This window comes from Thalassophryne amazonica, chromosome 12 (assembly GCF_902500255.1).
Source record: "Thalassophryne amazonica chromosome 12, fThaAma1.1, whole genome shotgun sequence".
Classification (NCBI taxonomy): Eukaryota; Metazoa; Chordata; class Actinopteri; order Batrachoidiformes; family Batrachoididae; genus Thalassophryne; species Thalassophryne amazonica.
Window position 1 is genome coordinate 46,580,914 of NC_047114.1, and position 16,311 is coordinate 46,597,224.

The 16,311-nt window shown below is 38.7% G+C and overlaps 1 protein-coding gene across 1 annotated transcript in view; it reads right to left on the bottom strand.

Moving 5' to 3' along the window:
• Positions 1-16,311, bottom strand: part of chd8 (chromodomain helicase DNA binding protein 8) — a 127,770-nt gene that overhangs the window by 79,551 nt on the left and 31,908 nt on the right. Inside the window, 9 exon segments of the mRNA XM_034184112.1 lie at positions 2,087-2,263; positions 2,376-2,619; positions 7,255-7,376; positions 8,831-8,968; positions 10,192-10,275; positions 11,238-11,355; positions 11,447-11,502; positions 11,598-11,666; positions 12,881-13,090. Coding sequence (XP_034040003.1) covers positions 2,087-2,263; positions 2,376-2,619; positions 7,255-7,376; positions 8,831-8,968; positions 10,192-10,275; positions 11,238-11,355; positions 11,447-11,502; positions 11,598-11,666; positions 12,881-13,090 — 1,218 coding nt within the window.

Consider the following 16,311-nt stretch of genomic DNA (forward strand, 5'->3'; position numbering starts at 1 on the left):
AAGATTTCTCACAGTATTACTAGAGGTCAGGGTAATGCCATCCAGAGTAAGGATCTGGTTAGACACCATGTTTCTAAGATTTGTGGGGCCAAGTACAATAACTTCAGTTTTATCTGAGTTTAAAAGCAGGAAATTAGAGGTCATCCATGTCCTTATGTCTGTAAGACAATCCTGCAGTTTAGCTAATTGGTGTGTGTCCTCTGGCTTCATGGATAGATAAAGCTGGGTATCATCTGCGTAACAATGAAAATTTAAGCAATACCGTCTAATAATACTGCCTAAGGGAAGCATGTATAAAGTGAATAAAATTGGTCCTAGCACAGAACCTTGTGGAACTCCATAATTAACCTTAGTCTGTGAAGAAGATTCCCCATTTACATGAACAAATTGTAATCTATTAGATAAATATGATTCAAACCACCGCAGCGCAGTGCCTTTAATACCTATGGCATGCTCTAATCTCTGTAATACAATTTTATGGTCAACAGTATCAAAAGCAGCACTGAGGTCTAACAGAACAAGCACAGAGATGAGTCCACTGTCTGAGGCCATAAGAAGATCATTTGTAACCTTCACTAATGCTGTTTCTGTACTATGATGAATTCTAAAACCTGACTGAACCTCTTCAAATAGACCATTCCTCTGCAGATGATCAGTTAGCTGTTTTACAACTACCCTTTCAAGAATTTTTGAGAGAAAAGGAAGGTTGGAGATTGGCCTATAATTAGCTAAGATAGCTGGGTCAAGTGATGGCTTTTTAAGTAATGGTTTAATTACTGCCACCTTAAAAGCCTGTGGTACATAGCCAACTAATAAAGATAGATTGATCATATTTAAGATCGAAGCATTAAACAGTGGTAGGGCTTCCTTGAGCAGCCTGGTAGGAATGGGGTCTAATAGACATGTTGATGGTTTGGATGAAGTAACTAATGAAAATAACTCAGACAGAACAATCTGAGAGAAAGAGTCTAACCAAATACCGGCATCACTGAAAGCAGCCAAAGATAACGATACGTCTTTGGGATGGTTATGAGTAATTTTTTCTCTAATAGTTAAAAAATTTATTAGCAAAGAAAGTCATGAAGTCATTACTAGTTAAAGTTAAAGGAATACTCAGCTCAATAGAGCTCTGACTCTTTGTCAGCCTGGCTACAGTGCTGAAAAGAAACCTGGGGTTGTTCTTATTTTCTTCAATTAGTGATGAGTAGTTTTCAGGGAATACTGTTAAGTCTTCAATTTCCATACCATAAGTCAGAACAAGATCTAAGATATGATTAAAGTGGTGGGTGGACTCATTTACATTTTGAGCAAAGCCAATTGAGTCTAATAATAGATTAAATGCAGTGTTGAGGCTGTCATTCTCAGCATCTGTGTGGATGTTAAAATCGCCCACTATAATTATCTTATCTGAGCTAAGCACTAAGTCAGACAAAAGTTCTGAAAATTCACAGAGAAACTCACATTAACGACCAGGTGGACGATAGATAATAACAAATAAAACTGGTTTTTGGGACTTCCAATTTGGATGGACAAGACTAAGAGTCAAGCTTTCAAATGAATTAAAGCTCTGTCTGGGTTTTTGATTAATTAATAAGCTGGAATGGAAGATTGCTGCTAATCCTCCGCCTCGGCCCGTGCTACGAGCGTTCTGGCAGTTAGTGTGGGTCGGGGGTGTTGACTCATTTAAACTAACATATTCATCCTGCTGTAACCAGGTTTCTGTAAGGCAGAATAAATCAATATGTTGATCAATTATTATACGAGGGCTGTCAATAAAGTAACGGTCCTTTTTATTTTTTTCAAAAACTATATGGATTTCATTCATATGTTTTTACGTCAGACAAGTATTCATTACAGAAGGGCAGAGGAGCAATATGATAATCATGGAATTTATGAAATTATGTCACAACAGATCCAAGTTAATCTTCAAGACACTAAAAGCATTAAAGTTTTTCCACTGCAAAAGTAGAGCACCAAAATAAATGACCATTTCAAGACTTCTTCCAACGACATGTAAGAAATGACACATCTAACAAAGACTGCAGGACACACATCTATGCTGCCAAATAATGAACAGTTAACTCACCAAGTCCAGCATCTTCAAACTGTCCAACAGCTTACAGTTGCGATTCTTGAGACGGTGAGCTTCATCAATGATTACACAACGCCATGAGATTTCCCTCAGCTCTGGGCAGTCAGACAGCACCATCTCAAATGTCGTGATAAGAGCATCAAACTTGTAAGCTCCGGGGATCAAATGATCCTGTTGACATAATATTAAAGTTAACAAAAATAATAGAACAGTCAAGCATACATACTCTGTAAATATCTGATCAACTAAGAAGTTTCTTTGTACAACTACTTCAAAAACCCACCTTCTCATCCTTGCAGTACATCTCGTACTGCTGGATCATCTGTCGGCTGGCCAGACTGCCATGGTAGACGATGGCATTCATGTTAGTCCATGTAGAAAACTCCCTCTCCCAGTTGGTAATAGTGGAGAGGGGAGCAATGACCAGGAATGGACCCTGGATGTTCGCACCATACACCTCTGACAGCAAGGCAATAGACTGGATGGTCTTCCCAAGACCCATCTCATCTGCCAGGATACAGTTTTGCCTGAGAGACGAGTACAAAAACACCTTTAAGCAACATGACCACTACTTTTAAGAAAACTATTTCCCAGGACTTTTTTTTTTTAATGACAATTCAGGACAGCAGTTGCACACAAATCTTCACATAATTTACCCATAAGACAAGAATGAACACATTTAACCCCATTTTTACTCTTCCTTTTTTAATGATGCAGGGTTCATGGTGTCTAAGGTTAATTACAGGTGACAGCTACACCGATCTCTGACAACTGTATAAAGTGACCTGACCCCTTTTTGTTACTTGTGAACAACAGTTTCAATTTTCTCTCTCACATACACACAAACAAGTTACCACAATATTCAGCCTTAAACTGAAGAACATGCAATACGTTTTAAAAACAATATAATATTCATGTCATATTTTTCTGCCATCTTTCTGTTGTTTAGAAAGTGTCTCAAGGTGGTAATCTCATATGAAGACTGGAGTTGAGAAGACTGAATTTAAATTTGTGCTACCAGCTAGCTAACATCATGCAAATCAGAAGTTCCATTTTGATTTATGTTTAGTGTATTTTCAACATCAAGAATACATACAGATACATTCATTTAAGAAAATATTTTAAATATTGCTTATTCTATTAGCCAAATGCTACCAGAGCGGGAATTATCATCAACAACCCCAACAGAAGTTACCATCACTGATGAATTAACAATGATCAACTACAATGTTGGGTATTTACTTGAATAATGGACCACTGACAGAACACAGATGGCTCTGGTGTGTTTTAGGGATTATGTGGAATTATGCATATCATATTTCACAACAACTTCAAATATGGTGAAGATCTACCTGATTACAATCAACAGGACCACTTGTATAGAAAGGTCTCTGCAAAGTGAAACACTCAATTTATTCAATTCAATTTATTCATTTCATATAGCACCAGCCGGCAACTCACAACAGCGTCGCCTTAAGGCACTTCACACAAAACAATTTAAAAAAACAAGATAAAATGAATTAAAAACCATAATTAAAAGATTAAGCACAACAATAACACTGACAGCATGTACCATAAGTCTCAACTTCGTACATTATTTTTAAGTGCATGACAGATTCATACTGAAGGAAACCTTTTCCACAATATAAATCAGCGCTGGCCCACTGTGAAATATGTGGTTGGATCAGACCTACACACTCATTTCCTCCCTTACTCTCTGTGTGAAGCTTATCAGTATACTCACCTGTTGAGGTGGAAAGTTTGATTAATGACTTATACACCCTTGGGGTTCTTTACATCACATTTACCAGCTCTGTGGTTCATGACCCAACAGCTATTACACGTTGTCTCCTGTGCTCTGGTATTATGGACTTGGTTCACAGTCAATCTCATTGTCCTCTGTCTACTTTTATCACCATCTTATTTCTTTCAGTATATAATCTTTAAGAGTTTACCTTCCAACTTCACAGCTCAAGGCCTTGTCACACCATGACAGACAGAGCAAACTCATTAACTACGCATTTAAATAGTTTGTCTGGTGGCAAAAATTACGCAATCTGTCGGTCTCTCAGATTTGGGGCTCTGATAGACCGATGATGTGACGTCACATTTCTACTGGCAGCTGCATTCAGCAAAATGATTTTCTTGGTTTCAAGACATACAACCCCTGGCAATAATTATGGAATCACCGGCCTCGGAGGATGTTCATTCAGTTGTTTAATTTTGTAGAAAAAAAGCAGATCACAGACATGACACAAAACTAAAGTCATTTCAAATGGCAACTTTCTGGCTTTAAGAAACACTATAAGAAATCAAGAAAAAAAATTGTGGCAGTCAGTAACGGTTACTTTTTTAGACCAAGCAGAGGGAAAAAAAAAAAAATATGGACTCACTCAATTCTGAGGAATAAATTATGGAATCACCCTGTAAATTTTCATCCCCAAAACTAACACCTGCATCAAATTAGATCTGCTCGTTAGTCTGCATCTAAAAAGGAGTGATCACACCTTGGAGAGCTGTTGCACCAAGTGGACTGACATGAATCATGGCTCCAACACGAGAGATGTCAATTGAAACAAAGGAGAGGATTATCCAACTCTTAAAAGAGGGTAAATCATCACGCAATGTTGCAAAAGATGTTGGTCGTTCACAGTCAGCTGTGTCTAAACTCTGGACCAAATACAAACAACATGGGAAGGTTGTTAAAGGCGAACATACTGGTAGACCAAGGAAGACATCAAAGCGTCAAGACAGAAAACTTAAAGCAATATGTCTCAAAAATCGAAAATGCACAACAAAACAAATGAGGAACGAATGGGAGGAAACTGGAGTCAACGTCTGTGACCGAAGTGTAAGAAACCGCCTAAAGAAAATGGGATTTACATACAGAAAAGCTAAACGAAAGCCATCATTAACACCTAAACAGAAAAAAACAAGGTTACAATGGGCTAAGGAAAAGCAATCGTGGACTGTGGATGACTGGATGAACGTCATATTCAGTGATGAATCTCGAATCTGCATTAGGCAAGGTGATGATGCTGGAACTTTTGTTTGGTGCCGTTCCAATGAGATTTATAAAGATGACTGCCTGAAGAGAACATGTAAATTTCCACAGTCATTGATGATATGGGGCTGCATGTCAGGTAAAGGCACTGGGGAGATGGCTGTCATTACATCATCAATAAATGCACAAGTTTATGTTGATATTTTGGACACTTTTCTTATCCCATCAATTGAAAGGATGTTTGGGGATGATGAAATCATTTTTCAAGATGGTAATGCATCTTGCCATAGAGCAAAAACTGTGAAAACATTCCTTGCAAAAAGACACATAGGGTCAATGTCATGGCCTGCAAATAGTCCGGATCTTAATCCAACTGAAACTCTTTGGTGGAAGTTGAAGAAAATGGTCCATGACAAGGCTCCAACCTGCAAAGCTGATCTGGCAACAGCAATCAGAGAAAGTTGGAGCCAGATTGATGAAGAGTACTGTTTGTCACTCATTAAGTCCATGCCTCAGAGACTGCAAGCTGTTATAAAAGCCATAGGTGGTGCAACAAAATACTAGTGATGTGTTGGAGCGTTCTTTTGTTTTTCATGATTCCATAATTTTTTCCTCAGAACTGAGTGAGTCCATATTTTTTTCCCTTCTGCTTGGTCTAAAAAAGTAACCGTTACTGACTGCCACAATTTGTTTTTCCTGATTTCTTATAGTGTTTCTTAAAGCCATAAAGTTGCCATTTGAAATGACTTTAGTTTTGTGTCATGTCTGTGATCTGCTTTTTTTTCTACAAAATTAAACAAATGAATGAACATCCTCCAAGGCCGCTGATTCCATAATTTTTGCCAGGGGTTGTATGCTTGCTGAGGAAGCTGGATTTGAGTGGGATTCATCAAGGTCTGATCACAAATATGGATAGAATCTGGCTGACAGCTGTGGCAGTGTTCAGTGCGGCAGCAACAATGAGGGCCATTAAATAACTCTGCAGCACCTCCTTGGCAAGAGAATCTACCGAGTGCACCCTGAAATCCAGATTAAAAAAAAATAAAAAAATACAAAATTTTTAAATAAATACATAAAGCACAACCACGCTGTCTTTTTCATCAGTTAACTCTGACCTTGGCTAAATGAACAGCTGCGCTACATGTTGCTGCGTTGGGTCCTTTCTCTGCCCATGCAGAATTCACACCTTGCACTGGAGCTTTGGCCAATCGGAAACCCAGTCTGAAGCACTGGACAGCAACAGAATATTATACAAATAATGAATGCTTATTCTGTGAAAGATGGAACATTCCATCTTTCACCTCATGAAATATTCTTTCCATTGCATGAATGAAAAAACACTCATTATTTGTTTTATATAATGCCTAACAAACCTGACGATGTAGTCCATACCTGATGCCGTGCATCGAGTTCATTCTGTGCAGGCTGCCGTCTTTCCTAAATCCAGCAAAAATCAAGGCAGAAATGTGTAAAGCTCTTAATCCCACAGCACTTGGACTTCAGGTAGAGACGTCGCAGCAAATACTGCAAATGCCTCCAGACAGCTTACAGGGTACTCGATTTGGGGTTTTTTTTTGTGCGTGTTATAAGAATGAGCACACTTAATAAAACAAACACCACCATGTTTGTTTTTAAGAGAAGTGCCATCGCTGCTAGTGTGAGTGTGGTGGTGGTGTCGTGCAATGGTACAAAAATGATGTAACCAAAATTGCAGTCAATGGAACACAATGGCAAATAGGACAATTGATCCATATCATGTGACATACAAACCACCAATCAAATGAGTCAGACATATTCAGCCCTTATATAAAAACACATGAGTACCGTAAAAGCAAATAAGAAGAGGATAAAATGGGAAGCAAGCATGCAGGCAGAGGGAAAGCTCTCTGCCTGACATTTGCTCACAGGTTCTGAGCACACTTAAAACTCAGTGGGCATCAGCTTACAAGGAACTCCTCTTGTGGATGGAAAAAAGGACGTTTTTAGGACAAAAACGAACACAAATGGAAATCCAAAATTCGTATTGCTCTTCATACATTTACTTGATACATCATGGTGCAACACAGGCTTCAGCTGTTGAGTGAAAACATAAACCCTGAATCTATGACATCAAACAACTGCAGCATCTTTGAAGCATTTGAATCTGCCTGATAAATACCTGTTATACCAGTTGAACAGCAGCCAGTTGACCCCCTCCAACTGATATTCTCTCAGTGTGTTCCCATTTTTGTATTCTCTGTACTCCTCCAACTTCTTCCATGCAGAAGGTTGGGGCCTTGACTGAAAAAAGAAAAAAAAAAAAAAAAAGTAAAAATGGGTGAAAAGATGACAATGGATTGCTAGGCTAGCCACCAAGACACACTTTTTAATACAAGAAGAGATCAAATCTATCTCAAGGTTTCTATGCGCCTTCAACCAAACTAACTGAAATTCCACATTAAAAAAAAACTCCTTCTGTACCTGGGGACATGTAACCGCAGAAGCCTATAACACTGGGTGTGTCTAGGTGGCTACCCTCACTAGTCTCCTTCTTGCATGGTCAGGCAGATATGAGAAATGTCTACCCCATACAGATTTACAATACTGTACCATCCTATTTCTATGTCGTAACAATGGTTGTAAATAAAGTCCAAGACATACTCAGTGACATGAAAATGTTCATGTATCCATCCCCTGACTTATCTAAAAAAAAACAACTGGCTGTAAAAGTGATGATTTGCATTAACAATATTAGATGTAATGTGGTAGTAGTATAATGTTTAATCTATCCATCAGTATTATAAATCTCTCTATTGCGGTGTAGGATCATGCCGAGCTTGAGCCTATGCCAGCATCACTGGGCGAGGGGGGGGCACACCCTGGACAGGGTACTGGCCAACTGCAGAGCAAACACAAAGAGGAAAACATCTATACTTCCTCTCACACCCTGAAGAGGATGCTAGTCTACTGCAGGGCCACATATGGATGAACAGACACATTCACACACTCCTACAGTCAATTTAGTGTCCCAATTCACCTAACCTGCATGTCTTAGGAGATGGGAAGATACTGGACCACCCTGAGGAAACCCACATTAACACAAGGAGAACATGTAAACTCTACACAGAAACGACACGGAAAGAAGCAAACCTGAGACCTTCTTACTCTGAGGCAATACTGCTAACTACAAAATGATTCATGTAATATTTTTGTGAACCCTGTTCATTAAAGATGAAAGTCTACTGCTAAATCACATCTTGATTGTGTCACCTCAACTCCATTGTGGTGTTGCACAGAGGCAGAATGACAAAAGGTTCTGTCACTATCCAAATACTTATTTATCTGAGTGCAGGTATTTAATAACTTGCCATCATTTCTATAACGTTTAGGTATAACAAACATTTTCATAGTACTGCATAAGTCAAGACACGCAAGCATTTTTCATGCTAGAAGGCTTTTTCTTCCCTTTTCTGTTCTGGTCTTTCTGATAAAAATACTGAATGATTAATGATAAACAGCAGAAATTGTATACATGAAGGCACCAAACTATCTATTTTTACTGCATTTTCTGTTTATCACTGCCAACCTCACATCCACATCAGTGTAAAATCTTTAAGAATAGTTTGCCTTTTTTCCAACAAATATCTTTGTTTTACATTCAAATTTTAAACAAATTCAATGCCTGAAAATGAAGGGGAAAAAAAGACCATATTTCATCTTATAAACCATTAGGTCATCTTCAACTGACAGCTCACCGTTCTTTTCAAACGAGGTTGTCTGTTTTGAATTTTGAGAAACTCTTCAATTTTGCCTTCGTCCACATCCTCTTTCAACTCCCAAGTAGCATCTTCGTAAGGCAGAGAGCACCACTTCACCAAGTAGTAGATAACCGGCTACACAGGACGAGGAGAATGAAATTAACAACAAATATATAAAAGTATAAAAATTTCAGTTAATTCTGTGGTGGGAATAGTCTAGCAAGATTACAAAAGAGATGAAGATGCATTCAGAAATTCTAACAAGACCTAAGCTAAAATCAAACACGTAGAGTGGCATGCAAAAGTTTGGGCATCTTTGGGCTTTGATACTTTGTCATTAAATAAAAAAAAAAGAAGAGAGAGAAAAAAAGAAAACAGACTGCTATTTCTACATGAAAACTTTGTAAAATTATGTTCTTTAAACTCAAAACAAATCTTTATGACAATTTTTTTTATAAAAGACTAAACTCTATATGTATAATTAGAACCACTTATGTTGTGATTTGGCAATGTATAAATAAATTGAATTATAATAATGCTGGGATTTCTTTTCATGGTGTGTTCCAGCTGTACCCCTAAGTTGGAATTCCTGATTAAGCCATCCAGGGATGCCCCCTGAAGTCAGAATTCCAATTTGTTAATTCATACACAAGGTTGGGTAGGATTACTTTGAAATGTAATCCAAAAGTAATTAGAAGTAATCCAAATGTATGTACATACATACATACATACATGTAATTCACATGTATTCTTTCAAAGTAATCCTACCCAACCTTGTTCATACAAACTCCACATACTCAGAGTTCACAATCCAACATGGTTGCTCCCAGCAGCAACAGTAGTGAAAGCTGTAGCTCAGTTGTGTAGTGTTGTTGACTAACTGGTGCCACTAATATTCGCTTACCCGGTAGAAGTTACCAACAACCATGACTGTTTACACCACACCATAAACCAAGCGGGAAATTAAAACACTAACGTAACATTTGTACAATACAAATTTTTTGGTGGCCCGAACATTTTTTGTTGCACACTATACTCTGCAATAAAGTATATTTATTGATTGATTGACTCCAAAATCTTGGAGGTATCCAGCTTATTTTATGATTTGCAGTGCTGTGTGGAAAATGGAACATATGTACATCAAGTGTGACATCATTGCCAGTTACGACATATGAGGTAAACAGAATGCAGCCTCACCATAAGTTCAATTTTAGAAATTGATGATGATGTTTTTTGTTTTTTAAATGTGACAAATAAGTAAATAAATAAATGAAGTGAAGCATGAGGGTGCCCAAACATTCACACTGCACTGTACTGTTTGGTTGCTGTGTAGCCAACAAATGAGACCCAGTTTTCACCTCGCCATTGTCCTTATCGACACTATGGGACACATCTAGGATCCGGTCAACCTCCACGTAGTCCGGGTTGAATGGCTCCTCATCCTACACACAAAAACATAGTTTTAATAAAAAGGAAAAACAACACGTGAACCATCTGAAATAAAATTAGATTAGTTTTTTGACATTCTAACTTGGGCCATTAGTAATACAATATATCCCTGTTATGTAAGCATTTCCTACTGGGCCATGTCATGTCCCCGTGTATGAGGAGGGCTGTCAATCAAACGTCGCTCTTCAGAAACGACCAATCGCAACAGCGCTAGTACTGACTCCTGCCTCCCTCCCCTATAGTGCCAAAACCCTCCCCAAAGTTTCAAGCAAGAGTGCAGAAATCCTCCGGGCGCAAGCAATGGCGAGGGCACTTCTTGATCTATACATTTCTGTGCTCCATATTGTACTGCTGGCATTCAGCGATGCATCACTGTGCAAATGCCGAGGAAAACTAAGATGTCTAAGGCTGTATTTTAAGTATAGTGGCTGTCTATTTTATATTACTGAAATTCTAAAGCCATAATTTTGCAACAATAAAAACAAAAAAAAAAACAAACAAAAAAACTGAAATGCTCTGAGATTAAAGTCACAGATTAAAAAAAAACTAAAACTGTCTTTTTTGGTCAAGACAACAATATTGCTTCACTCCACCCCACAGACTGTCCCACCTGCAAAGGCAAACCCAATTGGCTGGGTAGGAAAACCCTCCTTATACTTATCAGATCAGGCAGGACCACACATTGGCATACTGCATGGTAGGTCACACATGGGTTGTCTTTCCCCTTGTTGGGAGGTGTCTTATTTATTATAAAGCACAAAACTACTCTGTGGATCATATGGAAATTGCAACATACCATAAATGCTGAATGCTTTGTATCTCTAAAAGACAAGACACTCATTCTTAAACTGACTGTATGGTAGATGTTAAGGGCATGTGGGAGGTATACTGCAGTGCTTTTCTTAAGCATCTACAAATTTAACATGGTGGGGGTTTATGTTTGAATCAGTCTCACCTCATGGAAAATGTGTCTCATCTGCGCATGCTTGGTCTTGAATCTCTTGATTTTTTGATGGATCCTCTTGTCTTTCTCAAGCTGCTCCAAACTTGCCCACTCACAGTGCAAGTAGGAACTGAGATCAAGAAACACGTCACACTCAACTGAATGTTTCTACAGACCAAAGTGTCAACATTACCACCACAACCATCTAAAAATGGACTTACTAGTTCTTGTATTTCACAAAGAACTCCTCTGCATTTGTGTATTGGCCTGGAGAAACCTTTAAGATTGGAGTAAGGTTTTATGTAATTTTCTAATTTTAAACAAACATTTTAAATAAAATTAAGGGATAAAATGTGAAGGGAAAGAACATACTTCCTTCTTTGTTAACCTCATAGACAAAACTTTGTCTACAATCGCAGCGTCTTCCTCACTTGGGTTTTCCTGTAAAGACAATTAGACATATACACTCAAAATTATGCAAATGTAAGATACTAATTGAACACTACAAACACAAAGTAAGGAGACTGAGGTGAGGGGTGGCCTACATTAAAACCACCCCCCCCAATAAAAATACCTAAAAAATAATTGCAGCCAAGCTCCCGTGATGTGGAGGAAATTGTAAAAACTCTGTGGTGCCCTGGCAATGACGACAGTCTGTGGCAGATATTACATGCCAGTCATTCCACAACACTAGGATTCAAAGTATATGAAAATCCATATTCTTTATTCGTATTGTGTTCTGATACAGGGGTGGCGTTACATCAAACCCAGATTTTGTTCCACAATGTTTATACAATAGATTCACAATCTTATTTCACCAATGATTAAAATTCCGCTTTTGGGGGGTTGGAATTTTGAGCTACATAGGATAAATTCAGTGACAAGCTGCCATGACATTCTGGGAAACTCTGTTACCCAGCATGTCATTCAAGGGTCAAATGATTGCTATGCTACATATACTAGTGAGGCCAAAAATGGAAACACAAACACAGTGACCAACACAGAAAAACATACAGAGAACCCTTGAGAAAAATGCCAGATAAATTCATGGAAAGTTTCAAAATATTTGCACACAGGTGTGTGCTGTCGGTTGTTAAGATCTATGTTAGCTAAAGTTGCAATATTTTTTACTTCCTTTACCAAAATGAGTGGAAAGTTACATTTTATCATACCATTAGCAAATGTATTTTTCCTAGTTCTAAGAAGGAAACCGAGTTCTCATTTGCCACAGAATTCATCTCGAACTCTAAACCAGGGCTGTGAAATGAAAATTGTGAAATCCGAAGATCCCCCGGATTCCCCCCCAGAGTACAACACTAATGCCCCCCCCCACCCCCCCCTGAATGAAATCCACGGAGTTTTCACAGTCCCGCTGAACGTCGCACATGCCATGTCTGCAAAATCTCATGGGGAAAACTCACTATATTTGACAAGGAATCCTCCCAAAATAAATTCTTTACTGCCAATCAAATGAGTTTAATTTGGCAAATACCACAGAAAGAAAGGTGCATCAAAATAAATACATTTGAATACAAATTAATTTTGTCAATTTTCTGAAAATTTGAAAAAGACTACACCTTTAATTAACCTACAGGCACTTTGTTTCATGTCAAAACCTACAAAAAGCTATCTCACACACTCACACACACACTTACCACGAAGAACTGTAAGCTGGGTAGCCCATCACCATCTATCATCTCCATTTCTGGTTTAAACTGCACAGTGGGTGCTCCGCTGATTGAGGCCACAGCTGCTGCAGTTGTCGTTACATCTATATCTTCTTGTTCCTCTTCATCATCCGTGATTTTGATATCCAGATCTTCAGTATATTTCTTCCTTTTAACCACACGGTTGGACCGCCGTTTCTGGAGAGGATTAATAAATGTATTTTTTTTTTTTTTTTTTTTTAAGGTTCTCCATAATTACACCCCCTCCCCCACCACCACACACACTAAGCATTTAAGGCCTAGTCACATGGCACTTAACGAAGGGCAACAAAGCCTAAACAAAACAAGAAATCTGGACTTTTGATGGCTTTCGTTGAGCTTCGTTCCTGCAGCTGGTGCTTCGTCAGGATTTTTACACTTGAAAAATTTGAACGAAGGGCAAAGAAAACCTCAATTCCTCCGTATTTCGTTCTTGATGGTTTCTTATAATTTACTTAGTTTTTGTAACGTTAGTGTTTAGTTTGACTTTGTTCGACTGGCTGAATGTTTTCATACAGTACAGAAGCCATTTCTGAGCGCTGTTGCTGCTGTGTTCATGTACCATCGAAAATTACAGGGCAAACTCAGCCAGTTTGCTTGGATTTTTTTTTATCTGGGTGGGGGGTCAGCTTCACTGTTCTCAGGCACTTTATATAGGCCAGAATCAATCTTTTGTGTGGATACAATGAATTATTTTGCCACAAGCAACTGCTGAATTTGAAACAACAAAAATGTTGTGTAATTTTCAACAGTACTTGAACGCAGCAGTAGCTCCTGCGTGTGCTCATTTTTTATTAAACATAATATGACTATAGGAATGACAATCCAGCCCTTATCTACGTGTGGCAACCGGTAGATAATTCAAATGATTATATAAAGAGCTGTTCTGGAAGGCAGAATTCATGTTGTGAATCAGCTGCAACTGGTGGAATAACTTCACATGGGGAGTCAATGCGTGGCGTTCACACGGACTGATCAATTTACTGCTTTGATATATTCAATCATCTTTACACATATTTATTCCCCTTTTTGACAGTTTTCTGTTATAAATCAATATATATGGCTTAGTAACGTAATACAGTGATAAAGAAGTCACCACAGCACACCAGCGTTTTTTTTTTTTTTTTAATAAATTGGAGCAAGCCGGAGCGCACAGTGTGTCATCAGACAGTGACGATTCTGATGAAGGAGATGATCCCTCTTTTGTTCTGGACAAGGAACCAGAGCAGGTGGACCCATCTACATGCACACAGGTCTCCACAGTGGGTCGGATCATGCAATTCTGTTTGCAGTTTCTCCAGGACACAGGCACTATGAGCTCCGTCCCAGCGCCGAGTGCTGAAACGCAGAGAAGCAGACACACACTGCTCCAGCAGTGGCTTCAGGCGCGCCTTTTGTTTAAAGCATCTAGATCAACGCAAGCTTTGGTTTCCTTTTGTTCCTCTTTAGTCCCTTTTGCGCTCTTGATTCGCAGGCTATTCGGTGATAAAGCTCGTTCGTCCACCTTTTCTCAACAATGTGACTTTTTTTTTTTTTTTTTACTTTTTCCCCTTCATTCAGGAATCATCGTATGCCGTGTGACCAGGCCATTACAAACACAAAAATACAACTACAGAAAAACATGGGATTTTACTTTTTTTGTTGTATTTTATAAATACAAAACCAAACAACTGTAAGGAGATATTTCACAAAACCTACACAGCAGATTCCAGTTATCCTGACTGAATTTGGCAATGAAGCAATTTCATGAAAGTGGTGGCACGTAAATTACAAAGCAGACACATTCCGTGTGGTAGCTTCCTCCAGACAAGACTCTGCCAGCCTTAATTAATCATGGTGCCTGCTCTGTTCAGTCAACAGTCTTCTGCTTTCAGCTGCTCCCGTTAGGGATCGCCACAGCAGATAATTTGTTTCCATCTCACCCTGTCCTCTTCATCTTCCTCTTTCACAAAAACCACCTTCATGTCCTCCCTCACTAGATCCATAAACCTCTTTGACCTCCTTCTTCTCAACCTGCCTGGTGGCTCCACTGACAGCATCCTTGTCCCTATATAACCCGGGAACCACCTCTGCACATGTCCAAACATCTCAGTCTCACTTCTCTGACTGTCTCCAAACTATCCTTCTTGTAAAATTTCCCTTTCATTCTTGCAGATATCTTTCACAAATCACTCCTGCAACCTTTCTTCACCCACTCCATCCAGGCTGCACTCTCTTCCTCACCTCTCTACCACAATGAATAACTGATTCCATCTGCTCAAAGTGATGTTAATCAGTGAAATCACTTGGTGGAGTGGGTGGATGCAAAGAAAACCTGCACCCTTTCTGGAATCAGTTTGAGACCTCTGGTGTAGATGATGCAATAAATTTAAATATTATCTGAATTTTTTTAATCCTTTGTCAGCAAACAGACAAGTGCCCAAAAGGTAAACAGACATTTTTTGTATTTATCTGTTGTGCCACACACACAAACAATGGACAAAAGAAACGATATGCAATATAAACGACAGAAAATTGGCCTACGATGACACAATCTACTCATGATGCACGAAATGTACAGCCACAAGCTGCATCCGGCTTCAACGAGTCACTGTTGGTCACCTTGAGTAAACACGGCTGAAAGTGAAACAAAGGAGCTGGTGAAAAAACTGGTGCAATATATATATATATATATATATATATATATATATTTTTTTTTTTTTTTTTTTTTTTTTTGCTGGAGAGATAATATTCCAAATGTATCACTCTGAAGCCACACAAGTGGTTTTAGAAGACTGGGAGAGGGAGCAACAACCCCCCCAGGTTTTAGAATTTAGAATCAGTGAATGAGAGCCACACATTTGTGAATGTGACTGAGCTGTTAAAGAATATATTAGAAATAAATTTATTATGGATCAATACTTTGATTTGAAAAGTACTAAGTAGTCACACATTGAAGAGGGGAGGAAAAAAGTTACTAAGATGCATCGATAATCATTACCCGAGGCCAACGTATGGCCATTGGGTAGTGCGAAGACCTGGCGTCCGTCTGTCTGTGTACAGCATAAGTCCAGTTCTATTACTGCCAGAGTCTTCAAATTCACAGGGAAAATTCTTGGGACACAGACCTTGGACAAGTTCAAAGATGGCTAACCTTGACATTTTAAGAGGTTTTAAACTCACATTCTGTGTGAACCTGTTCCATTTTGTTTTTGAGTGGCGGGCGTGACAGCCAATCAGTGTAGAGCTGTACAGTAACATCAGTGGCTGGTCTCTCTAAAACCGCTTCATTTTGTGTGTTTAGACATGCTTCTCATATATTATGGGAAAGCTAGCGAGAAAGAAATACTTCTAAAACCGAAAACGCCATTTTTGGAACCTAATAACACCTCTGAACTTAT